At 49.2% G+C, this 26,071-nt stretch overlaps 1 protein-coding gene across 1 annotated transcript; it reads right to left on the bottom strand.

Moving 5' to 3' along the window:
• Window positions 1-221: 221 nt before the first annotated feature.
• Window positions 222-19,300, bottom strand: LOC311325210 (alpha-2-macroglobulin-like). The gene is made up of 38 exons (XM_084457879.1): window positions 19,209-19,300; window positions 18,452-18,638; window positions 17,670-17,826; window positions 16,952-17,004; window positions 16,781-16,801; window positions 16,416-16,584; window positions 16,141-16,225; window positions 15,664-15,796; window positions 15,394-15,508; window positions 13,783-13,892; window positions 13,403-13,564; window positions 11,612-11,851; window positions 11,338-11,401; window positions 10,867-11,012; window positions 10,158-10,307; window positions 9,759-9,866; window positions 9,282-9,359; window positions 8,766-8,844; window positions 8,474-8,585; window positions 8,016-8,241; window positions 7,622-7,748; window positions 6,724-6,845; window positions 6,525-6,576; window positions 6,308-6,391; window positions 6,052-6,228; window positions 5,686-5,767; window positions 5,332-5,488; window positions 3,808-3,888; window positions 3,421-3,598; window positions 3,073-3,269; window positions 2,775-2,990; window positions 2,469-2,570; window positions 2,140-2,156; window positions 1,863-1,953; window positions 1,678-1,740; window positions 1,169-1,274; window positions 1,017-1,058; window positions 222-547 (listed from the first exon to the last, which is right to left on the bottom strand). The coding sequence occupies exons 1-38, from the start codon at window positions 19,295-19,297 to the stop codon at window positions 525-527; spliced, it is 4,401 nt and encodes a 1,466-aa protein (XP_084314005.1). The 5' UTR covers window positions 19,298-19,300; the 3' UTR covers window positions 222-524.
• Window positions 19,301-26,071: the final 6,771 nt, after the last annotated feature.

Raw genomic sequence — 26,071 nt, 5'->3', positions numbered from 1 at the left:
AGTTATTTTACGATCACAGTCATGCGGTACTTTAATGTATGGAGTTTGTCAGATCTAGTAAAATGTTACAGAACCACCGTCTGTCATTGTCCTTCTTGAACACACTCCACCAAACACCCAGTTCATTCAAAACATTTATTTCAGTCTCAAGTCATTTACATCTAGAAAGAGTCCTTTGGGAACTAAACACTCACATGTACTGTTGGATATCACCCATCATAATTAATACTGTTGTAAATTACCTATTAAATCATCGTTATTATAGTAAACAAGTAGCAACTATAACTTGACCAACTGCTGGGTGTTGTACAGTGCAGCTGCACAAAAATAGCATCTAAACACGACTCCGTTTTACAGCAGTTCCACAGTTGGTCAGTGAAAAGCATGTAAATACACACATGAAGGTAACAATCACAGACATGTAGGGGCTCTTAAAAGACTGCACAAATGTAAAACTACACAGAAATTTAAGTAATTGGTTCATCTCTGCACCAATTAGCAGGAGGCCGTGGTCTCCAGTCACTTTAGAATTCGTTGAATTCGTCACCTGTGTAAACAACGGCAAACAAATGTTACACCTGTCTGACAGCTCTCCCAATAGACTGTGGGACAGTTCCCCTTAGTTGGATGTTCCAAGACTAGGGCTGCACAATTAATCGTGAATTAATCTAAATTGCGATTATGACCTCCGCGATTAACTTAATCGCAAAAGGCCGCAATTAACGTGATTAATAATTTTGCTTTGAATTGTGTGCTAGGACTACACGGACGAATCACAGGCACTTATGGCGTTCCCGCTGAGTGGTTACGAAAAAGATGTCGCTCAAGCCCAGCAGGTCATATGCAAACTGCAGAGCTAAAGCCATTACTTATTAATATATAGAAATATGAATCACCATCAATCTCAATTACCATTTTGAAGCAAATAATCGCAATTATCATCTTTGGTCATAATCGTGCAGAGGAAAATGGCCAGAGAAGACTGGAGATGTGGTTAAAGGAGGTGATGAACTTACCCTCGGCACACGGGGAGCTGTATTCGGTGACGGCCTCCTCACCTGAGGAGAGAGACACACAAACTCAGAACTCTCAAGTCGAGTCGATCAAACCATGTTCCTCCATGGCATCTGTGTCTCCACTGTGCGTGACGGAGCGCGTGTGGTCATACTTGTCTGGTAGTAGTCGTAGACCTTGACCACGGCAGGTTTGAGGTTCCTTACTGAGACGTCCTGCTGGATGACCACCGTGTACGACTGGCTCTGCTTCTGCTTCAGCTGCAGGACCACACACACAAATGCAAATACACACACATTTCAGACCGCAAATCCACCCAGCACTTGTCAAATACCCTCACATGTGCCTTGAAACATTTGTGGATTACAAATCAACTGTGAACACTAAATATTTGTCTAACTTTACAGTAATTGTAAAACGTAAAGACCATAAAGATTTGTTTAACTTTACAACCAGAATGATTTTTCCATTGGGCAGTATAAAATTGGATTTGTCCAATTTTACAGCTGTAGAGATTTGTCCAACTTCACACCCACCCAGGACCACTGATTTGCCCAACTTTCCAATATAAAATATTTGTCCAACTTAACAGCATTGAAGATCTGTCCAACTTATAAATACAAACATTTGACCAACTTTACAAGTAAAATATTTGAGACGTACGCCGTCTAGGTAGATGAAGACATGTCCGTCCTTCTGGTCAACACGTTTCACGTTGCGGTCTCCCTTCACATGCGGGGACAGAACAGTTAACAGAAGCATTACAGGCCGTGAGCGGCGTTATGCCAACTAAGTGTATTAGTATTTACTTCAGTACTGAGTGCTGTACTACTGCTGATGGAACTCACAGACTCCAGGGAATCCTTGACCAGGACGAAGCCAGAGAGCAGCTTGAAGTCGATAACCACCATGTTGGTCTCCTCGCGGCGGCCAGTGTACCTGAGACGTGCACACAGAGATACTGCAACAAACATCGCTTTCCCACAGTTGTTTTCCACCCTCCGGTTGCCCTTGGCAAGTTTAGTGTCAGTTTGTTTTTGGTGTCTTCAAAAGCCCTGGTGAACACATTCACCATCACATTCACCATCACATTCACCATCACATTCACCATGTGAGGACCAATACCTGACGACCACGTTGACCTTGAGGACAGGCTTGGTGTCGACCTTGAGGACAGGCTTGGTGTCGACCTTGAGGACAGGCTTGGTGTCGACCTTGAGGACAGGCTTGGTGTCGACCTTGAGGAGAGGCTTGGTGTCGACCTTGAGGAGAGGCTTGGTGTCGACCTTGAGGAGAGGCTTGGTGTCGACCTTGAGGACAGGCTTGGTGTCGACCTTGAGGACAGGCTTGGTGTCGACCTTGAGGACAGGCTTGGTGTCGACCTTGAGGACAGGCTTGGTGTCGACCTTGAGGACAGGCTTGGTGTTGACCTTGAGGACAGGCTTGGTGTTGACCTTGAGGACAGGCTTGGTGTTGTTGCATTTCCCCACGACCCTGCTGGTCACGCTGAAGACAGAGAAGTCTGGAGGAGGCGGGATGTTGTAGCGCAGAGCCATCTGGATCCGCGCCGGAGGAGACGGCACGGAAAGACACAGGACAGACGTTAAGACACAGGACAGACGGAAAGACACAGGACAGACTGTCACCTGACACTGATCAAATCACAGGACGCGATCGACTATACTGATCCAAAACTCCTACTCCGTTGACGTGCGTTCATATCATAGAGAGTGGGAGGTGTGAGGAGGCAGCGTTCTGACCTGTAGGAACACACAGCCTCGTCCCTCTGCCCTGATCCTGTACTCCCCGGGCACCTCCCCTAGTGGCCGCTCCTGGTACAGCAGGCGGTTGTGCTGGTCCACCTTGAACTCCTGCCTCATGCCGCCGGCAGAGCTCACCACCACCGTGCTGGCGCCCTCCGGGCTGTAGGTGGCAGCGCCATACTTCGCCAGGGCCTTCAGCGCCACCACGGTGTCCTGGTCACAGACCGAGGGGTCAGTATTGACAGTACGCCGGTTGCAGAGCCAAGTTAAGGTAGGGGTGTGTGTGTGGACCTACCTGCGTGGAGGAGAAGCCGCCGTAGGGGTTCTGTTGCTGGGCCAGCCAGCGGACGATACTGGATGAGTAGTCCAGCCCGAACCCGTCCATGGTCGGCCCAGAGAGCAGCGCCAGCAGCACATATGACGTCATCTCCACCTCGATGGAGCCCAGGCGCTTCCCAAGGACCTCGGCTCTCTCCCAGTAGACACCCTGGTCTGCGGAGGGTCAGTCAGGGGTTCAAGTCTGCACAGAACAGACTGATCCATACTGTCTCTACCTGTATGCCCACACAAGGGCTTTGACAACACATGAGAAGCCATGTCGATGAGCTAGAACCCGAACAGCCAACCAGCCAGATGCAATTACCTGCGGTCTTCTTGGCCTTCTGGTGCAGGTATGAGATGAGCTTGCTCCGGACCTCCTGGTCCCCGGCCAGGGTGAAGGTGTAGAAGAGGAGGGCGATGGAATAGTAGTTGCGATCGCCCGGCGTTCCGGCCAGCGCCGTCTTCCTCAGGCAGTCCAAACTCTGCTCCACCATTGGGTCCTGACAATACAGGGGGCGCTCAGACCGGCACAATGCCGCCAACGTGGGGATCGGCGGAGTACTACACTCACATTAACACGCTAGCACATTAACACGCTAGGCCAAACGCAGCACTGCATCGGTCATTATCATCGTGGCTAACACTGCTAGGATGGAGAGCAGGTCCAGGCTGTGGATCTGGCTGGTAGGAGACGATGGTTGGGACTCACGTTGACGGTGGTGTTGTCCCCGAGCTCCAGCAGACCGGCCGTGATGTAGGCCGTCAGGGTCACATGGTCACTCACGCCTCCCTGGAATGTCACAGGAGAAGAAACACGGTCGGACAATCGTACTGTACGACGACGGAGAATACGGTCAGCCAATCATCGTATGTTCACACAATCAGGCAACTACTATCACACTGTGGGCTAGGCCTACACCTTGGCTGAAACTGGGGGTTTACCTGGTCATTTGACCACAGAAGTCTAAACCAAGGCCAGTATTGTGTAACAAAGCTTCGTAAAACACGTGGATAACTCCGATCCAGAGCCTCCCTGTGGCAGACTCCTGCTGATTAAACAAACAACCCCTCCAGGAGGCAGACCGACAGACAGGCCTGGATTACACTACTGCGTTTCTCAGTGTTATCCCTGAAAGATACTTGTTTGCAGCTAGCAATCACACTACCCCTAGCAATCACACTTCCATAGCCAAAACGAAGCTCGATCAATACGGCCGGAGCTACGTTTTGACGCTCGAAATCTGGAGCCGTGTTCTAGTGTAATGGGCAGATCCGGAGGCTTTTGGAAACTAGAAAAACCGTATAGCGGCTTAATGCCTCTGCCCAACAATGCAAGTTGCAATTAACACTAACCCCAATTTAACCAACCTAACCTAACCCTAATGCTAGCTAGCTAACGCAAATTCTAATGCTGGTTAGAATTAGCGTTAGCTAGTTAGCATTAGCATTATTGTTAGCATTAGCTAGCTAGCATTAGCATTCAAAAGTGCCTTTTGTGATGTCATGGTGACCTTGACCTTTGCATACCAAAATCTAATCCAATTAATCTAATCAAGTCCAACTGGACATTTTGGCCAAATATGTACAAATTCTGTCGAGCCGTTCTTGAGATATCGTGTTCAGCAGGCCAAAAAGGGACAGTTCAAATTAATTCCAATATACCTGGGTTCATGGTTTACAACCATTCATCTCTTACAATGTAAATAAACAAACCAGGTGAACAGTAGTAATAGGCTATAATACTGTTCACAGCAGCACAGATTGAGATTAGCCTACAATTAAAGATTTAAGTAGCCTCTATTTTTGGATTAGAGATTTTAAAAACTAGCATAGTCTAGAAAGTTGTTTAAATGCAGCTGTCCAGCCATCCAACCAACACCGACATTCACCAATAAATACATTTCGATCTATGTTTGTTACATGTCTGTGTGCATGAATGCATTTTAAAACTCACAACATTCTAGACTATGCTACTAGCCAAGAAAATACCCTTGATTGCCAATTGCTATAGCTCAAACTCGTAAATCGCCTGTTTGATATGCTCTTTAAATGGTACTGTGATGAGTTTTTGGAAACGTTAGTGAGATGAGGTTTGAACAGATCTTTACGTGCAATTTCATGTGTAATCGCGGATCGTTTTCCCAGTTGGAAAACGACGCCATGGACACCTGCGCTGGTGTGATCCAGGCAGACAGGTCCTGCAGACTCGAGTCCCCCCCTCCCCATGCCTCACCTTCATGGCGTTATGAAAGAGTTTCCCCACTGAGGCAAAGCAGCCATCCGGCTGCTGGTGTCTGGCCAACCAGGACTTGGCCTTGGTGATGTGGGCGGGGTCAACGTAGATGTAGGACCGCGCCCCTCCAAAAGCAATCATCACAAAGGCGGTAAGCCTGAGGACACATTAACAATTCATTTATGTCCACAGAGACGCACAACTCTGCATCAGGACATTACACAACAGAAGGGCACTGCTTTTCTGACTTGGCACATTTGTAATTACCACTGAGAAACAGACTAAAAGTAGACTGGAGTACCTGGACATGGTGTGTGTGTGTGTGTGTGTGTGTGCGCTTTCCAGCAGACTGACCAGGTGTTGCCTGACTTGTCCCTCTTCCCAAAGGCGCTGTAGGAGCCGTCGTCATGCTTGTAGTTGAGTTCTCTCTGGTAGCCTGTAGGAACACCGCTGTTACTGGTCACTGCCATTACTGAACCCTGCTGTTACTGAACCTTGCCGTTACTGGATACTGTTACTGAACACTTGGTTATCAATTTGTATGCAGCAAGTGCACATGTGGGCCAAATGTATGATCAGTTCAGAAGGTTAAAGAATCAGCCATCAGGATAATCACATCTGACTGTAGGTCAAATTATTATACTGTATAGTGCAAATTCTGAAGCGCTGAACACTGCCGTTACTAAACACTACTGTACACTGCTGTTACTGAACGCTCACCACTCTCCAGGAAGCGCGTGGCCTTGTCCCGGACCTCGGGGGTCAGCTGCCTGGTGCTCTGGAGGTACTCCAGGATGTAGATGTTGGGAGCGAACAGAACCATGTTCTGCTCCCCGCAGCCATAGGGCATGGCCAACAGGCTGTCCAGGTTCTTCATGGCTCGGCCCATCAGGTCCCCTGAGGAGATCACACGGGGCGGTCAGCAACGTGGTAATGAGGAGGACGAGGAGGGGCAGGATGAGGAGGTTCTTCTTACCCAGGACAGAGAGAGAGGCCTTGGCCGATCCCTCCACGAACACTTTGGGTAGCTGGAGAGAGATGTCCCTTTCTACTGGACCCTCTGGACACAGACAAGACAGAGGTCACCTCGGGATTAAGACCTGCCGTTTCACACATTCACTCAAGACAGATCTACAACCAGTCCAGTGTCAGAAGCGGAGATGAGGGGGATCAGGGATACTGCATGGACCCACCTGTAGGGCAGAGCAGGGCATTGTGGGTGACCGTCTCCTGGGTTCCCTCTGCCTGGGAGAGAGAAACGGAATAATGAGCCTGAGATCTCAGACGTCAACATCCACCAAGAGGTCAGAATGAATTCATATTAAGTTAATTCACAGCGGGGGAGGGTCATTTATTGAATCCACGTTGTTGATACCGTGAGCCTTGACTCACCTCCACCAGCAGGGAGCGGACCACCGTGTCGATGCGGCCCACCTCCGGAACCGTCACCACCTCATTGCCGCAGAGATCCTTGGTCTGCAGAGCCTCCGCGCTCACCTTCACACTCACCTCCCCTACACGCACACATTAACATGCCTAGTTACACACGTCAAAATCTCTTGGTACACAGAGATGTCGGTATGCAAATCTTGCCTGACTGCATATACACCTCAACCTCCACCGTTTTCCCAGCATTAACCCTGGATCAACAGCTGCCCCCCCCTCCCCCCATATCTGCTCCCTTCTCTCCTCCCCCTCTCCATATCTGACCCCTTCTCCTCCCCCTCTCCGTCCCCTTCTCTCCTCCCCCTCTCCATATCTGCACCCTTCTCTCCTCATCTGCCCCCTTCCCTCCTCCCTCTCCATATCTGCCCCCTTCTCTCATCTGCCCCCTTCCCTCCCCATATCTTCCCCCTTCTCTCCTCCCTCCATATCTGCCCCCCTCTCAATCTCTGCCCCATGTCACCCTTTCTGAAATCCTCTTGCCTTTCTACATTACACTAACACAACAAACTAACACTCTTCTCCAACACTTCCCCTCCCTCTCCCCTCACCCCCCTCTCTTCACTCCCCCTTTCCCCCCTCCTTCACTACCTCCTCCCCCCACCCGTCCCCCGTCAGGAGAGAGCTGCAGGTCCCCTGAGGGGGATGTTTCCCCGTATTTCGTCAGAGACGACCTGACTTGTCAGTCCTGTCAGCATGTCTCTGCAAAGCTGAGGCGCGGAGCTGACAGATGATTGGGCCCTCAGCCCCGGCCTCTACCCCGGCCTCTACCTCGGCCCCAGCCTCTACCTCGGCCCTGCCTGAGAGCAGGCTGTGATTGGATGAGAGTGCGCCGAGATGGGCTCACCCAGGGCGGTGGGGGTGATGATCCACTGGAAGGTTCGGCTCTCGTCGGCACACAGGCAGACCTGGTACTGGCACCCCTCACACGGTCTGGCGCTGAACTGGGCCGAGTCAGACAGAGACACCTTCACCTGGGGACAGGGACAAGACTGTCTGCACAGGCGTGGAGGGACATACAGATAATGATCCTAGATGAATACGGCTGGTTAAACGGTGACGATAATGATGGTGGATGGCAGAGTAGGAAAAGCCAAATGGCTGCATGTCAGAGGAAGGTCAGGTGGAAGGATACAGGGTCTCAACTCTAAACCACCACCCTCGCCCCCGTATCCCTCCGCCTCTGCTCCCCCCCCCCGGAGCCGGAGGCAGAACGGCTGCGTACGAGCGGCGCGCCCTACCATGATGCACTTGGGGAGGTAGTTGAAGATGGTGGCGCGGAGGGTGAAGACCTCGCCGCGGACAATGGAGTAGGGCAGGGTGAGGCTGAGGAAGAATGGCTGGAAGGCCGTGAGGCCGACGTTGGGGGCCAGACCCAGACCCACGGACGAGGTGCACCACGCCCCGGCGGCCCACTTGGTGATGGTGTCAGGAACGGTCCTCTCCAGGCTCACGGAGCCCGACTCTCTGCAGGAAGAAAAGGTGGCAGGTTGGGGTTGATCTGGAGGGTTAGTCTGAATAATCTGGAAAATGGCAGGTTAGTCTGGATGCTGGTAGGTCAGTCTGGATGCTGGTAGGTCAGTCTGGAATATGGCAGGTTGGTCTGGTTAGTCTGGAAGAGCCATGTTAGTCTGGAAGCTGGCACTTTGGACATTTCACAAACATTTCCATCATGAACATGAAGACAGCGGTGGTTTACCCAACAGGCACCAGGTCCCAGATCCAGGTCTCGGGGAAGTATGTCCGGACGGTTTCCTTCTCACCTCCGTCCTTCCTGACGGGCTCCCGCATGCTCTCCGGCACGCCCCTGGCTGGGGAATCCATTAATCATACTCTAGAGAACATTCAGATTTTAACAGTCCTCTCAAAGGCAAACATCCCCTCTATATCCAATGGCTAAATACTAGAGAGTCTACACCCAACCCACTATCCATGTTACTGTACAATACCGCCAGGTTAACAAGCTCATGAACTGAGAACAACATCTTCACCATATGCCATCATCATAGGGGCGTTACAGTCGAAAGGCTTCTTCACATCGGAGTTGGTCAGGATCTTAATTCCCACTTCCTGAAAGAGAAGCAGAAGCCATTGGCAGGAGCCAGATGAAAGAGATGATATACAATGCTGTGTACAGTATAGGATCAGTCATTGGTCAAACACCAACACGGGAAATGGACTGCACTTGTATAGCGCCTTTTCACCTTAATGGACAAAGTGCTTTACAATGGCTTGATTCACCCATTCACAAATCAATGCCAGCAAGCTGCCATGCAAGGGGCTAGCCTGCTCATTGGGAGCAATTTGGGGTTCAGTGTCTTGCTCAAGGACACTTCGACATGTGGGCAGGACGAGCCGGGAATCGAACCGCCAACCCTGCGGTCATCAGACGACCCGCTCTACCACCTGAGCCACAACTGCCCCTTAATCATCATCATCATCCCCAGACGTGCTGTGGGAAAACCCCCATCTCAGACAGAAGTAGTAGACAGCGTCTGTTCTCTTACTCTGAAGATGCTGTAGACGTCATTCTTCTCGTTGTTGGGCACGAAATGGAAGGAGCGTCTCTTGCTTCTCTTGGGTGCCTGAATGGATAGTCTTGGTTCTAGGGCAGGTCTTGTTACTAGGGCAGGTCTTGTTACTAGGGCAGGTCTTGTTACTAGGGCAGGTCTTGTTACTAGGGCAGGTCTTGTTACTAGGGCAGGTCTTGTTACTAGGGCAGGTCTTGTTACTAGGGCAGGTCTTGGTACCAGGGCTGGTCTTGGTACCAGGGCTGGTCTTGGTACCAGGGCTGGTCTTGGTACCAGGGCTGGTCTTGGTACCAGGGCTGGTCTTGGTACCAGGGCTGGTCTTGGTACCAGGGCTGGTCTTGGTACTAGGGCTGGTCTTGGTACCAGGGCTGGTCTTGGTACCAGGGTTGGTCTTGGTACCAGGGTTGGTCTTGGTACCAGGGTTGGTCTTGGTACCAGGGTTGGTCTTGGTACCAGGGTTGGTCTTGGTTGTGGTGGTTCTGGCAGGCAGGGGTAAGGCTCACGGTCCTCTACATTGTAGGGGTAGCCTGACAGCCTCTCCACTGGCAGCTCCCCGAACACCTGCACACACAGGACAAGCACCCAAACAGTTAAGAGCATGCGTGGTCAGGTTTGTGCTCAGTGTGTAGTGGTCAGAGTGGTCAGCATGTGGCGAGTGTGTGGTCAGAGTGGTCAGCATGTGGCGAGTGTGTGGTCAGAGTGGTCAGCATGTGGCGAGTGTGTGGTCAGAGTGGTCAGCATGTGGCGAGTGTGGTCTATGTGGTCAAGAGCGTGGTCAGTATGTGGTCCGTGTGGTCAGTATGTGGTCCGTGTGGTCAGTATGTGGTGGTCAGTATGGTGGTCAGTGCGTACAGATTCGAGGCTGAGTTCTCGTTCGGCCTTCAGCAGCAGGACAGACTGGTCGATGGCTCGGAGGGAGCAGAGGGAGCCGGGCTGGGCCTGCAGACTCAGGAAGGTCTTCCCTCCAGGGAGCTCCTGTGGAGAGGAGAACCGCAGAGACACCTGCACACACAAAACAGTCAGCACGTACGCAGAACCACAGACACTCAGGAGAACCAGAGACACGAGCACATAGTCAGCAGGTATTCAAGAGAACCAGAGATACCTACAGTCAGCAGGTATTCAAGAGAACCAGAGATACCTACACAGTCAGCAGGTACTCAGTAGAACCAGAGATACCTACACAGTCAGCAGGTACTCAGGAGAACCAGAGATACCTACACAGTCAGCAGGTACTCAAGAGAACCAGAGATACCTACACAGTCAGCAGGTACTCAAGAGAACCAGAGATACCTACAGTCAGCAGGTACTCAGTAGAACCAGAGATACCTACACAGTCAGCAGGTATTCAAGAGAACCAGAGATACCTACAGTCAAGCAGGTACTCAGGAGAATCAGAGATACCTACACAGTCAGCAGGTATTCAAGAGAACCAGAGATACCTACACAGTCAGCAGGTACTCAGTAGAACCAGAGATACCTACAGTCAGGTACTCAGGAGAACACCGTCCATGTAGAGAACGAGTGTTTGTTGGCTGTGCGGTTCTGGAGAGGAGCCCACCTTGTTCTTGAGGCAGAGCTGGATGGGGAAGTCCATGCTGTCGGCCACAGCCTCTCCACCGGGCATGACGGTGAACACAACCACCTGGGCGTAGGGGGACAGGTCTGCCAGACTCCGCAGGGGAACAGACAGCTCTCCTCTGTTCACTAGGGGGGCGGGATGAGAGGGAGGGAGAATGGGGATTCCTAGTAGCCAAATGTCACTGCCTACCATAACCAGACAACTAGGGTAAAATATTATACTGCCCAAAATATATCCTATAATGACTAATCATTTTATTGTATAAACAAACCCATTTGCCAGGCCATACACCCATTTGCATTTTAGAGATGGTGGAAGGGTAGTACGGTCATCAATAACTATTGTATATACAGAAAACCATTTGCTAGGTCATGAAAGCATTTGCATGTTAGAGATGGTGGAAGGGAAGGTCATCCTAGTGTGTTAGAGGTGACGTATCCCTGGCCGTACCTGTCCCCTGCTTTACTGCCACAGGCAGACGTCCGTGCTGCACCACACTGCCTCTGGACATCACCTGCAGGACACAGCACACCCCACGCCTTAGAACAGCTTCACACTGATGTACCAGGTGTAGCTGTACCAGGTGTAGCTGTATCGGCTCTACAGAACAGGTACCTTGTTCTCTACCCAACGCTCAACTGTTACCTCCATCTATCCAGGCTGGTCAATTGCTGAAGACAAGTCATCCCCTTGGGGGATCAATAAAGCTGATCTCATATCTCACCAAGTAGAAAAAGTCCAGAGCCACCTGGCCCTTATTAAGCTCCTCCCCCTGAATGATGTAGGCGGCGACTACAGTGGCGTCCGTCTCGCAGGAGAAGCTCTGGCCGGCCGGTCGGAGCTTCAGGAAGCTCTTGCTCTTGGAGTAGAAGAGCGTGGCGTGGTGATAGGCCGAGCGATAATCGGGCCGCCGCAGGCCGCGCACGTATGGAGGGTCGTCCTCCTTATCCAGGCCGGACTTCGCCTGGCGGAGAGAAAGAGGGGAGGGGAGGAGGAGAGGACCACTGTTAACGTCAATGAGAAAGAGGCTGGTTTGGTGGTTGACTAGATGAGTTTTCCGATGGTCATGTACAGTAAGGCGTCTGATGGCCAAAGACTGTCACCGTATCAATACAACATGTACCGTCCGTCATCTCAATTGACGTCAACCCAAATTGACTGTGTAGACAAGGCTAATCGGTTTGCGTCAACCATTTGATCTGTCGACTGTCGAGGCCTTGTACCCCAGCCATCTCGTCTTGTAATGAGCGGCGTTATGAATAACAAAGTCTTTATCAGGTCATACATTCTGAAACTGATAGTTTGTGCCATTTTGCTGCATTAAAGTCTGTGCGTAGAGAATGATCCTGCTATGAGCTTAGCTAGGATAGCTCCATAGATAAGTATGAATAACTTTTTATCTGCTGCTCTGTTGGTTGTTCTGACCTGGCCTACTAAGGTCGCTATGAATCTGTATAAGAATGCGTATCATTTGGACTCCTCGGTGCATCTCTGCCTGATAGCACTGAGGGTTGCAAGGGTCTTAAGTCCTAGCCATTGTTGAAGGCATGTCTTTTAATGAACACAGATTGCTTCATTTTACCATTTGGCAAATAAATCCATTAGACTGCATTTAAAAGTACCCGATCTTTCTAATTATACCATCTTACGCTGAGTATTATTAACGTAGACACGTGTTTAGTTCCATTTAAGTTCCATTTTTTATTTGGTTTGTCTACTAGGCCGGAGTTATCGTTGATTAGGTTAGCTCCCTACAGTAGTACCTAAATAACTTATTAAAAAGGCCTTTGGTTTTCGCTCTGTGGAACCGAATTGTTCCAGTTGAGCAGCCGATTTAGGAACACTTCACACAGACCAAAGTGTGAACCATTATGTTTGTGTGTACAGTATACAAAGTTTGTGTTAGATGATATTAATTCCTTAATCCCCTGCCGTAATCACCAGTATCGGGGAAGAACCCAGTCTAAAGCTTGGTGACCCAGACGGATTCCGTCAAGTTATCTGGAAACCACGGACTCAGATTAGATCATTGTTTCTGCGTTGTCTATGAGGTGAGCATCACTTTATGGTTCTTCCTACTGAAGTGTGAGGGACAAACAGGACGATACATACCGTTTACTGTAGACACATTGACAGAAGAGTTGTTTCCACCCCCCCCACGACAAAACATGGACAGACAGTTCAGTGATAGCAGGACAAAAAATGTTCCAGAACTAAATATGCAGAACACACTGGTTAGGTTATGCGAGGAAGCTAATCTAGTGTTGATGGCAGATAAGCGCTCCTGCTAAGCTGCTCCGTGGCCATAGCCCGTTACTTGCCCACTAAACTGCGCTAAATGTGCAGCACACAAGGGGACTACCACAAAAAAAAGGTCTGCTCAAACCATATCGTACCTAAATAACTTATTAAAAAGGCCTTTGTTGGTGATTCAAACAAACACTTAACCTAGATCTGAGACATAGGGCAAATTGTTGGGGCAAATTGTTGGGTCACAATTCCACAAGAGCTTGACCTGTAGGAATACTCCGGATTTCCATCGGGAGGTGTCCAGGGAGAAGAGGACCATGCCCTTGCAGTCTGTGGTCAGGGTCCAGCTCTCAGAGGGCTCGGCCCTCAGGAACAGCTGGACCGGCTCGTTGGCAGCAGGGGAGGAGTCTGGACCGGTCACCTTGATCTGGAAACATAAGGATGACTAGCTAGCTACACAAAGGCTGTTGGTTCAATCCCCCGTGGGTTCATAAAGATCCTGAAAATGTTGGTAATCACTGAACACTTGGAAAGAAGCCTGCTAAATGGCATAAATAGTTCACATTACATATTGACACCACTCATTGTCAATAATGCAGCCCAACAGTGTTGTTTTCCCTGTGGTTGATGCTTCTGATTGGTCACCTTGCCCTGGTAGGCGATGCCTGGCTTGTACGCTGCTGGGACGTCCTCAAACGTGACCGTTCTGATGTCACTGGTGAAGGTGGCACTGCCACTTCCCTTCAGCACCACCCCTGGAGATAAAGAGTACAGCCTAGAGGTCAGGGGTCAACACCATTAAAATAGTGTCTGCGTTCCGAATCACACACTTATACTTTCTACTACCAGTACGTACTATAGCTGCCCCTAAAAGTACTTGCAAAGTATGCATCCAATTGGGACATCCTACCCTGTCATAACATTGCATTGAAATGTGACTACATCCGTCGCTGTCCATAAAGTGACATTGGTCCACAGCTGGGATTCATCATAACGCCTCCGCTGTCACCGGCGCGACTCGCACGTGATATTTTCCACTGAGCACAGGATTATGGGTCAGAATAGCCAGAAGTGTGCTGGCTTGCATACTGCAAAATACGACCGGATGTAGTAGGATATCCTGGTATTTCTTCCATACTGGATGTGGCATACCATGTATTGGGACATACTACATACATTTTTGGCATAATATATATTCAGTCGAGATCACTTGTCAAATTTGAACATTTATTATACATGCGGCATAATACATAGCATATTAATTTTGGCGGTGTGCTCTTGTCCGGGGGGCCCCCTGCCTTCCACCGGCGTGGAAAGCGTGTTAGCAGGGGGAGGCAATCTAGGTGTTCCCCCCCTCTGGGCCGCTTGGCCCAGAAAAGGGGGAACGGCATCTTGCCCCCTGCCTCAATGACAATCAGAGTGGGCCGCGATCGGGAAGACGCTCGGAGGTAACTCAGCCCACTAAGACCGTCAGAGAGCCACAAGGGGACTGCTGTACATTATAGTCCCTGGCCTCCACGGGCCGACGCTTCGTGGGTTCCGAGGGAGATACAGCCTAGTGTCTCTGCCTCAATGGTGACCGGAGGGACCGCTGGATGGCCATTCAGAGACGTTTCGGCCCACGGTCACCACGGAGAAACAGAGACCAGCTAGTGTCTACTCTGGCATCCACTAGCCGACGCTTAACCCGGACAGAGAGCAACGAATGACAACATGACATCGACATACGCAGGAGGAGCAGGGGAGGAGGTGGGGCGAGCATGCAATGCACAACCAGCAGTAATGGCAAGCGCGAACAATGACATGTTTTGACAGCTTAAATACATGCGCTCTAGTGAGCTGACCAATGCTATGACAGCTACAGTCAGCTGGTGCTGCGTCATGCGTGACTGATTAACCTCTGCTGACCCCCCGGCCGTGACGTACGTGCCTCACCTGAATTTACGTCGGAGACTTCATGTATGGAAGTACGTGATTCAGAACACAGCCAGCCATTCATTTGGAATCCACCACACCCCTGCTGCCCTCTCTCCTAAAGCACCTGTCCAATACTCCTCCCCACCCCTCACCCCCCTCTCCTCCTACCTGTCCAATACTCCTCCCCACCCCTCACCCCCCTCTCCTCCTACCGGTCCAATACTCCTCCCCTCACCCCCGTCCTCCTACCTGTCCAATACTCATCCCCTCCCCACCCCTCACACCTGTCCAATACTTCTCCCCTCCCATCTGTCCAATACTCCTCCCCTCCTACTGTACCTGTCCCGTACTCCTCCAGCTCCGTCTCCACCTGGAAGCTGTCCTCAAACCTGGAGTTGTCCAGAGCGAACTCAGTCACATCGAACACTTGCGTTGCGCAGCCCGTCTTGTCTGTCTGCAGGACGAACCAAACAGACCCCATCAGGGGCCACACTCAACCTGGTCAGCCGGACTCCAGCGCACGCCCACCCAGAGCCAACCTTCAGGGACGCTGGGTGGGTCCAGCCAAAGCCCAGTAGGGGTTTGAGTGTGGCAGACTGGAGAACTCACCTTCATCTCATACTTCTTACACACTGACGTGGGCCCGTCCCGGAGCTCATCGGACCAGTTCCAGAACCAGTACTTCTTGCTCCTGCACACCGTGGCCTTCACAGAGCCCAGCACGGGCTTCCCATACGTGTACCTAAACACACACAATCAAACAAGCCTCCTCGAGTAGCCTTACCAGACCTGGGTCCAAATATTAGTTGAAATCCTTTCAATTACTTTAGTGTTTACATGAGTCTGCCTGGGGGGGTCAGGTGGGCGGGGTTTGTACTTTGGGGAACAGCCCATTGGTTACATTGTGGCAGGAAAGAACCTCCTACTACTAATAATAATAATCAAATACTATTAGACACCTCACCAGTAGAACCAACTCATCAGTAGAACTGAACACGAGAACTAACTCCTTTGTCAGTAGGACTAACTCGTCGTCAGTAGAACGCTCTTCAACATCACAACCAACTACTAGTCAGTAGAACTTACTTTCCACAGACCCTCAGCGTAGCCTGCGTGTCCAGGATGGTTATGACACTGGGCAGATGCACCTTCACCTCGTACTTGGGCAGAACTGCATTTGACAGTGTTTGACAGTTAATTTGCAAATAGTAATTGAAACTGATTACTAAACTGATTAGATATAATGATAACGTGTATATAGCAAGAGAGGTCTGATAGAAATAACAATAATGTATATAGCAAGGGAGACCTGATCAATACAGTATAATAATGTATATAGCATGACTGGCAGCCATCCTCACCGTACTCCTTGATCTCAAAAGTGTGTTCGTTCCGCTGGCCCTTCTCATTCCAGGCGGTGATGACGTAACGACCTTGAGCGGCCTCCGGGGTGGTGGGGTGGGCCAGGTCCAAGATGCCGCTAACCGTTGATTGGTTCAGCCACTGAGCGATGCGGTTGGAGTTGGGGTCCTGTGCACCAATCAGAAGTGGAGAGAGAGTGTTTGGAGAGCGGTTCGATTTTCGAGGTACAGCAGTAGGAACACATTAAACTACAGGACATTTGTGACGATGGGTCTGGAGGACAGCGGGACACTGTTCTTCCCCTTCATAGTCATTAGACAACCGCTTTAATAGGAGTTTGTACTTTGATATGAGCCAATCTCACCTCAAGCTCCACTGTTTGGTACTGGAAAACAGAGCGAGAGAGAGAGAGGAGTTAGACGCTGCCAGAGAACAATTACCCCACCCTCCTCCAAGCTATAGTAGCACAGTAACATCAACTGTGAACAGAGTAACACATTCTTGAAAGGATCACTGGTAATAGGAAGCAGCTCACCATCTGATTATACGGCACAAAACTGGAATCCAGCGAGACGATACGGAATTGGACTGGAGAGGGTCAGAAAACACAGCGCGTGGAGCACCATGTCAATATAAATGGACCTAAGGCCCTCAGAAAGCTAAAGGCAGAACCATCAGTCAGGTATTCTATAGTCTCACATACTATGGCCAGACCTCTCCCCACACTGTTTACGCTGTGTCAGCGCTGGAGAAAGTTATTCTAAGTAAAATTACCATTCGGTTATAGGGGGGGGGGGGGGTACTCTTTAAACCAATCAAATTCAAATAAGCTTATTGGCATGACCGATGAAAAACCTACAGTATGTTGCCAGTTGCCATAGTACAGAAAATTATTAACATCGACATAGTAAGATCAATCACAATAGTCTTGGGCGGAGCGGTTGCTAGGTTATTGCAGTTCTGCCCTGGAATGTTGTCATTTCACGACATGAAATTCATAGTATGGACTGACTGGACTACCACATGAATCAGGCACCACAGATGGGAGTATTAGCCATTAGTATTACCAGTAATAAACGAATGACCAGGCTTATTTCCACAACCTACATCCGTCCAGTCAGACTAGGTGTTCTACTACAGAGGAACCGGAGTGTTTATCCATCCAAAGACAGAAGATAATACATACGAATACATACGAATATTCAGAAGCATCGGGAGGGACAACTAGCGGGCGGTGGGGGGGCATCTCTTACCCTTCTGGCCGGGTTTGTAGATGGGTTTGTCTGTCTGGATGAGGTTGATGAAGGTGGACGGCTGGATGAGGATCTTGGCCCCCTTTCTCATGGAGTCCTTCTCCCCACTCACTGTGACCTGGATGGTGGCCACCGTGTCCCTTACCACCGCCGGCACCTGAAACACACACACACACACTTTAGATGTAGATTTTAGTGTCTCTGTAATAATAATAGGTGTCCAGGTGTGCTGGCACAGAGCAATGAACCAACTGAACAAAACCCCTACACAGCCAGGGTCTGTCTGCATGTCTGTCTGCACATGCGTCTCCTCATCCCCTCAACATGAAACCAGCTCCAAAATAAGTCTTCAATAGAGGCCCTCATTCACACCAAAACATACCTGTGGCAGGGTATGCGTTTTCACTCGCTAATACTGCCTCTGTTATGCAATCCTGAGGGTCAGAGGGTGGAGGGATCGCCTCCAGGTAAAAGAGGTCTTTGTTTTGATGCGGACAGAATAACCAGTAGACAAATGACCAGTATAGACTAGCATAGAATGTGACCACTGTGTCGTGTCCTCAATACAACTGACGCGATGTTCAACCAAGACCAATATGAAGCGAGGCACAGTGTTGTGTAATAAAAGCCGGAGGGGGGTGTATATGGTAACGTTGCAATGAATGGGGACCTCCTCTCCTCTCCCATCTCCCCAGCAAATAAAGTTTTTGCAAACAGTGAATCCTCTAGTTTGTTCTACTGTCCCTCTGCTCAGTCAGGTGGGTCAGCGGGGGGGGACGAACCTGGAAGGAAAGGCAGCGGTAGTAGTCCTGGGCGATTTGCTTCTTCTCCAGCAGGACGGAGGCGCTGCCCCGCTCGGGTTGCAGCTCTACCCGCAGGGAGAGGGGCTCGGTGGGGCCGTGGACCTGGGCGCACAGCGTCTCCCTGCTACCACCCACCACCTGGGAGCTCACAGTCACCAGGTAGATACTGCAGGGAGGAGAGAAAGGAAGGAAAAGAGGGGGGAGAAGAGGAGAGGGTGAGAGAAGAGACATTTAGAGGTTGTAGTGTCATGGATTGCACAGCAGGAGGAACAGCGTCGTGTGGCCAGCCAGATAAAGGCTGCTGCCAGCGAGGCAGAATGAGAGTTTTGGGCCGATGTTTGGAATAGTCGTGCTGTTTGGAATAGTCGTGCTGTTTGGAATAGTCGTGCTGTTCCGTCTTTGGAACGTTCAGACCTGTTCTCATTCTACCTTCTGATGCCGGCTGAACTTACAGAGGACACCGGAGGTGATGGGGAGTTCATGAATGCCATTAATATAAAATCAATACCACACACGCGCACACGCACGCAAAGAGAGAGGGAGAGAAAAAGAGAGAGAGAGTATGAGAATGTAGTTCCAGTTTGTCATCTTCAATAAACACACCTCAGCAAACCGAGTTGAGTGGGCACGCGTGCACAATGGAGAAACAGAAGGAAGAAGTTTGTATGGTGTTTTCACCACCAAAACGACATGTCTTTCTAAAAGTTTGGTAGCCTAGTAGGCCAAGCCTTCTTACGTTTCATTGAAGTTGCGCGATGTCGCAGTTTGCAAAAGTGCCGATGCAATCACCAGAATAACGCAGAGCGCTTTGGGAGCAAGTGCCATCGCTGCTGTCCAGCGTCTGGGTCTGTCCGGGTCTGAGCGTGCAGAATGATCTCCCGACGTCCTCGCACCTGTGTAGACTCACAGCTGAAAACGTTCACAATTTATACCCAAGTACCCTCCCCCCTGAGCCCTTAATTGGCCTGAGCACTTAATTGAGTCAGCTGGAAGGGCCAGAGGCTGCAGGGCCGTGAATTAAATGGGACAGCACTTCCAGTTTCGCTCAATGCCCCTCCCACTTCGTTTTCATTGGCTGCCGCGTTCCTCCGACGCAGAGGCTGCTCTGACGCTCCCTTCAGCTCTGCAAATTGACCGATTGATGTCTCTTTTAATTTAATAATAATTAAAAAATTATGTTGGGTGGGATATGTTTGCAGCATGTGGACTTCAAGATAAATGTTGTGTTATCTGCAAATGTCATCATTTATGTGTGATGCACTCGGATCATGACTCGGATGCACTCAAGCACTGTCACATGAGACGCGGTGGGCTGTGGGTATTTTCTGCTCCTAAATCCGTGAAATTGCGGAATTTCGGTAAGTGCGTTACAGTGCGCAAAATGGCGGCGTGGCGCACTTGTGGACCTAGCAATTCCGTTTTGGAACTACCCTGAGCCCTTGTGGACTTAGCGGGAACGCGCATGTAAGGCCACAAGGCCGCGAGTGCTCTGCACTTTCGCCTAAGTGCGCGATTTGGGATTCAGCTAAACTCGCGGCCCATGGGCCATTTGCGGCCCGCCACACCCCTCCATCCGGCCCGCCACACCCCTCCATCCGGCCCGCCACACCCCTCCATCCGGCCCGCCACACCCCTCCATCCGGCCCGCCACACCACTCCATCCGGCCCGCCACACCCCTCCATCCGGCCCGCCACACCACTCCATCCGGCCCGCCACACCACTCCATCCGGCCCGCCACACCCCTCCATCCGGCCCGCCACACCCCTCCATCCGGCCCGCCACACCACTCCATCCGGCCCGCCACACCACTCCATCCGGCCCGCCACACCCCTCCATCCGGCCCGCCACACCACTCCATCCGGCCCGCCACACCACTCCATCCGGCCCGCCACACCCCTCCATCCGGCCCGCCACACCCCTCCATCCGGCCCACCACACCACTCCATCCGGCCCGCCACACCCCTCCATCCGGCCCGCCACACCACTCCATCCGGCCCGCCACACCACTCCATCCGGCCCGCCACACCCCTCCATCCGGCCCGCCACACCCCTCCATCCGGCCCACCACACCCCTACATCCGGCCCGCGACATGTCAGAAATATCATGTAATCCGGCCCGCAAAATCATTTCTTGTAAACGGCGCCGGCAGGCAGGCCTACAATGAGACATTCAATAATATAATACAATGAGACATTCAATAATATAATACAATGAGACATTCAAGTCGCTCAAACGTGGGGAGAGATTCTGTTATTGTGCGCGAGGTGAACGATGCAGTCACAGATGCAATCAATCCATAGGTGATTTGACCCTCTGAGAGTGGGGGGGCAACATGTTACCCTCTGAGAGTAGGGGGGGCAACATTTTACCCTCTGAGAGTGGGGGGGCAACATTTTACCCTCTGAGAGTCGGGGGGGGCAACATTTTGACGTGAGATAAAAACAAAACAGTTCTGCCTTCCTGTCTATTTACAAAGAATACCAGTTGTGAACAGTATGCTAATAAGAAATCCGTATGACAATTCAATATGTACAACACATCAAACTTCATCTAGACACCACGAGCATGTCAATATGACTTTATGACCGAGCACTAGGCCATACCCAACATCACAACATCAAACTGACACTGCCTGCTGGTGCTAGCTTCCTCGCCGATGGTGATGTTGCTAGTGTTAGTGCTAGTGCTAGTGTTAGTGTTAGTGTTAGTGCTGGTGTTAGTGTTAGTGCTAGTGTTAGTGCTAGTGTTAGTGCTGGTGCTAGTGTTAGTGTTAGTGTTAGTGCTAGTGTTAGTGTTAGTGTTAGTGTTAGTGCTAGTGCTAGTGCTAGTGTTAGTGTTAGTGCTAGTGTTAGTGATAGTGCTAGTGTTAGTGCTGGTGCTGGTGCTAGTGTTAGTGTTAGTGTTAGTGCTAGTGTTAGTGCCAATGCTAGTGTTAGTGTTAGTGCTGGTGTTAGTGCTAGTGTTAGTGCTAGTGCTAGTGCTAGTGCTAGTGTTAGTGTTAGTGCTAGTGTTAGTGATAGTGTTAGTGCTAGTGATAGTGATAGTGCTAGTGTTAGTGTTAGTGCTAGTGTTAGTGTTAGTGTTAGTGCTAGTGATAGTGCTAGTGTTAGTGTTAGTGTTAGTGCTAGTGTTAGTGTTAGTGCTAGTGTTAGTGCTAGTGCTAGTGTTAGTGATAGTGCTAGTGCTAGTGTAAGTGCTAGAACTAGTGTTAGTGTTAGTGCTAGTGCTAGTGTTAGTGCTAGTGTTAGTGCTGTTGCTAGTGCTAGTGTTAGTGCTAGTGTTAGTGATAGTGTTAGTGCTAGTGTTAGTGATAGTGTTAGTGTTAGTGCTAGTGCTAGTGTTAGTGTTAGTGTTAGTGCTGGTGCTAGTGCTGGTGTTAGTGCTAGTGCTGGTGCTAGTGCTGGTGCTAGTGCTACTGCTAGTGCTAGTGCTAGTGTTAGTGCTAGTGATAGTGATAGTGCTAGTGTTAGTGCTAGTCTTAGTGTTAGTGCTAGTGTTAGTGCTGGTGTTGGTGCTAGTGTTAGTGTTAGTGATAGTGCTAGTGTTAGTGCTAGTGTTAGTGTTAGTGCTAGTGTTAGTGTTAGTGATAGTGTTAGTGCTAGTGCTAGTGCTAGTGTTAGTGCTAGTGCTAGTGCTAGTGTTAGTGTTAGTGCTGGTGCTAGTGATAGTGTTAGTGCTAGTGTTAGTGCTAGTGCTAGTGCTAGTGTTAGTGTTAGTGATAGTGTTAGTGCTAGTGCTAGTGTTAGTGTTAGTGTTAGTATTAGTGTTAGTGATAGTGATAGTGCTGGTGTTAGTGCTAGTGCTAGTGTTAGTGCTAGTGTTAGTGTTAGTGTTAGTGCTAGTGCTAGTGTTAGTGATAGTGTTAGTGTTAGTGTAAGTGCTGGTGTTAGTGATAGTGCTAGTGTTAGTGCTAGTGTTAGTGCTAGTGTTAGTATTAGTGTTAGTGTTAGTGTTAGTGCTAGTGTTAGTGCTAGTGTTAGTGCTAGTGTTAGTGCTAGTGTTAGTGCTAGTGCTAGTGTTAGTGCTAGTGTTAGTGTTAGTGATAGTGATAGTGATAGTGCTAGTGTTAGTGCTAGTGTTAGTGCTAGTGCTGGTGTTAGTGTTAGTGTTAGTGCTAGTGTTAGTGCTAGTGCTAGTGCTGGTGATAGTGTTAGTGTTAGTGCTGGTGTTAGTGCTAGTGCTAGTGCTAGTGTTAGTGCTAGTGTTAGTGCTAGTGCTGGTGTTAGTGCTAGTGCTAGTGCTAGTGCTAGTGTTAGTGTTAGTGTTAGTGTTAGTGCTAGTGCTGGTGTTAGTGCTAGTGCTAGTGTTAGTGCTAGTGTTAGTGCTAGTGCTGGTGTTAGTGTTAGTGCTAGTGCTAGTGATAGTGTTAGTGCTAGTGTTAGTGCTAGTGTTAGTGCTAGTGCTAGTGCTAGTGTTAGTGCTAGTGTTAGTGATAGTGCTAGTGCTAGTGTAAGTGCTAGTGCTAGTGTTAGTGCTAGTGTTAGTGCTAGTGTTAGTGTTAGTGCTGTTGCTAGTGTTAGTGCTAGTGTTAGTGATAGTGTTAGTGTTAGTGCTAGTGATAGTGTTAGTGTTAGTGCTAGTGCTAGTGTTAGTGTTAGTGCTGGTGCTAGTGCTGGTGTTAGTGTTAGTGCTAGTGCTGGTGCTAGTGCTGGTGCTAGTGCTACTGCTAGTGTTAGTGCTAGTGTTAGTGCTAGTGCTAGTGTTAGTGATAGTGCTAGTGTTAGTGTTAGTGCTAGTGTTAGTGCTGGTGTTGGTGCTAGTGTTAGTGTTAGTGATAGTGCTAGTGTTAGTGCTAGTGTTAGTGTTAGTGCTAGTGTTAGTGTTAGTGCTAGTGTTAGTGATAGTGTTAGTGCTAGTGTTAGTGCTAGTGCTAGTGTTAGTGTTAGTGCTAGTGTTAGTGCTAGTGCTAGTGTTAGTGTTAGTGCTAGTGTTAGTGTTAGTGTTAGTGCTGGTGCTAGTGATAGTGTTAGTGTTAGTGTTAGTGCTAGTGCTAGTGTTAGTGATAGTGTTAGTGTTAGTGCTAGTGTTAGTGTTAGTGATAGTGCTGGTGCTAGTGTTAGTGCTAGTGCTGGTGTTAGTGCTAGTGTTAGTGCTAGTGTTAGTGTTAGTGCTAGTGCTAGTGTTAGTGTTAGTGATAGTGTTAGTGTTAGTGCTGGTGTTAGTGATAGTGTTAGTGTTAGTGCTAGTGTTAGTGCTAGTGTTAGTGTTAGTGCTAGTGTTAGTATTAGTGTTAGTGTTAGTGCTAGTGTTAGTGTTAGTGCTAGTGTTAGTGCTAGTGCTAGTGTTAGTGCTAGTGTTAGTGCTAGTGTTAGTGCTAGTGATAGTGCTAGTGCTAGTGTTAGTGCTAGTGTTAGTGCTAGTGCTGGTGTTAGTGTTAGTGTTAGTGCTAGTGTTAGTGCTAGTGCTGGTGATAGTGTTAGTGCTGGTGTTAGTGCTAGTGCTAGTGCTAGTGTTAGTGCTAGTGTTAGTGCTAGTGCTGGTGTTAGTGCTAGTGCTAGTGTTAGTGCTAGTGTTAGTGCTAGTGTTAGTGTTAGTGTTAGTGTTAGTGCTAGTGCTGGTGTTAGTGCTAGTGCTAGTGTTAGTGTTAGTGCTAGTGTTAGTGATAGTGTTAGTGCTGGTGCTAGTGCTAGTGTTAGTGTTAGTGTTAGTGCTAGTGCTAGTGTTAGTGCTAGTGTTAGTGCTAGTGTTAGTGTTAGTGCTAGTGTTAGTGCTAGTGATAGTGTTAGTGCTAGTGATAGTGCTAGTGTTGGTGCTAGTGTTGGTGCTAGTGTTAGTGCTAGTGCTAGTGCTAGTGTTAGTGTTAGTGTTAGTGTTAGTGCTAGTGTTAGTGCTAGTGCTAGTGCTAGTGCTAGTGCTAGTGCTAGTGTTAGTGCTAGTGCTGGTGTTAGTGTTAGTGCTGGTGTTAGTGTTAGTGCTAGTGCTGGTGTTAGTGCTAGTGTTAGTGCTGGTGTTAGTGCTAGTGCTAGTGTTAGTGTTAGTGCTAGTGCTGGTGTTAGTGTTAGTGCTAGTGCTGGTGCTAGTGCTGGTGTTAGTGTTAGTGCTAGTGTTAGTGTTAGTGTTAGTGTTAGTGTTAGTGCTAGTGTTAGTGTTAGTGCTAGTGTTAGTGCTAGTGCTGGTGTTAGTGTTAGTGCTAGTGTTAGTGTTAGTGATAGTGTTAGTGCTAGTGTTAGTGCTAGTGTTAGTGCTAGTGCTGGTGTTAGTGTAGTGCTAGTGTTAGTGTTAGTGTCAGTGCTGGTGTTAGTGCTAGTGTTAGTGTTAGTGCTAGTGCTAGTGTTAGTGCTAGTGCTAGTGTTAGTGCTAGTGTTAGTGCTAGTGTTAGTGTTAGTGTTAATGTTAGTGCTAGTGTTAGTGCTAGTGTTAGTGTTAGTGCTAGTGTTAGTGCTAGTGTTAGTGTTAGTGTTAGTGCCAGTGCTAGTGTTAGTGCTAGTGTTAGTGTTAGTGATAGTGCTAGTGCTAGTGTTAGTGTTAGTGTTAGTGCTGGTGTTAGTGGTAGTGTTAGTGATAGTGTTAGTGTTAGTGCTAGTGTTAGTGCTAGTGCTAGTGTTAGTGTTAGTGCTGGTGCTAGTGCTAGTGCTAGTGTTAGTGCTAGTGTTAGTGTTAGTGATAGTGTTGGTGCTAGTGCTAGTGTTAGTGCTAGTGCTAGTGCTAGTGTTAGTGCTAGTGTTAGTGCTAGTGCTAGTGTTAGTGTTAGTGCTAGTGCTAGTGTTAGTGCTAGTGTTAGTGCTAGTGTTAGTGTTAGTGCTAGTGTTAGTGCTAGTGTTAGTGCTAGTGCTAGTGATAGTGATAGTGCTAGTGATAGTGTTAGTGCTAGTGTTGGTGCTAGTGTTGGTGCTAGTGTTAGTGCTAGTGCTAGTGTTAGTGCTAGTGTTAGTGCTAGTGTTAGTGTTAGTGCTAGTGCTAGTGTTAGTGCTAGTGCTAGTGTTAGTGCTAGTGCTGGTGTTAGTGTTAGTGTTAGTGCTGGTGTTAGTGTTAGTGCTAGTGCTGGTGTTAGTGCTAGTGTTAGTGCTGGTGTTAGTGCTAGTGCTAGTGTTAGTGTTAGTGCTAGTGCTGGTGTTAGTGTTAGTGCTAGTGCTGGTGCTAGTGCTGGTGTTAGTGTTAGTGCTAGTGTTAGTGTTAGTGTTAGTGCTAGTGTTAGTGTTAGTGCTAGTGTTGGTGCTAGTGCTGGTGTTAGTGTTAGTGTTAGTGCTAGTGTTAGTGTTAGTGATAGTGTTAGTGCTAGTGTTAGTGCTAGTGTTAGTGCTGGTGCTAGTGCTGGTGTAGTGCTAGTGTTAGTGTTAGTGTCAGTGCTGGTGTTAGTGCTAGTGTTAGTGCTAGTGTTAGTGCTAGTGCTAGTGCTAGTGTTAGTGTTAGTGCTAGTGTTAGTGCTAGTGTTAGTGTTAGTGCTAGTGTTAGTGCTAGTGTTAGTGTTAGTGCTAGTGTTAGTGTTAGTGCTAGTGTTAGTGTTAGTGCTGGTGCTAGTGTTAGTGCTAGTGCTAGTGCTAGTGCTAGTGTTAGTGTTAGTGCTAGTGCTAGTGTTAGTGTTAGTGTTAGTCCTAGTGCTAGTGCTAGTGTTAGTGATAGTGATAGTGCTGGTGTTAGTGTTGGTGTTAGTGTTAGT

Source organism: Borostomias antarcticus (genome assembly GCF_949987555.1).
Source record: "Borostomias antarcticus genome assembly, chromosome: 24".
In the NCBI taxonomy this organism is placed as follows: Eukaryota; Metazoa; Chordata; class Actinopteri; order Stomiiformes; family Stomiidae; genus Borostomias; species Borostomias antarcticus.
Note: the sequence above shows the minus strand (reverse complement) of the source record. Positions and strands in the feature narration are given on the sequence as shown.

Coding starts and splice junctions, on each gene's coding strand:
- LOC311325210 (XM_084457879.1), bottom strand. CDS start 19,297: ATGGCACTTGCTCCCAAAGCGCTCTGCGTTATTCTGGTGATTGCATCG. Junction 6,577..6,723: donor TCCGCTCCCTGCTGGTGGAG/GTGAGTCAAGGC, acceptor TCTCTCTCCCAG/GCAGAGGGAACCCAGGAGAC. Junction 3,889..5,331: donor TCTTTCATAACGCCATGAAG/GTGAGGCATGGG, acceptor GTGACATTCCAG/GGAGGCGTGAGTGACCATGT.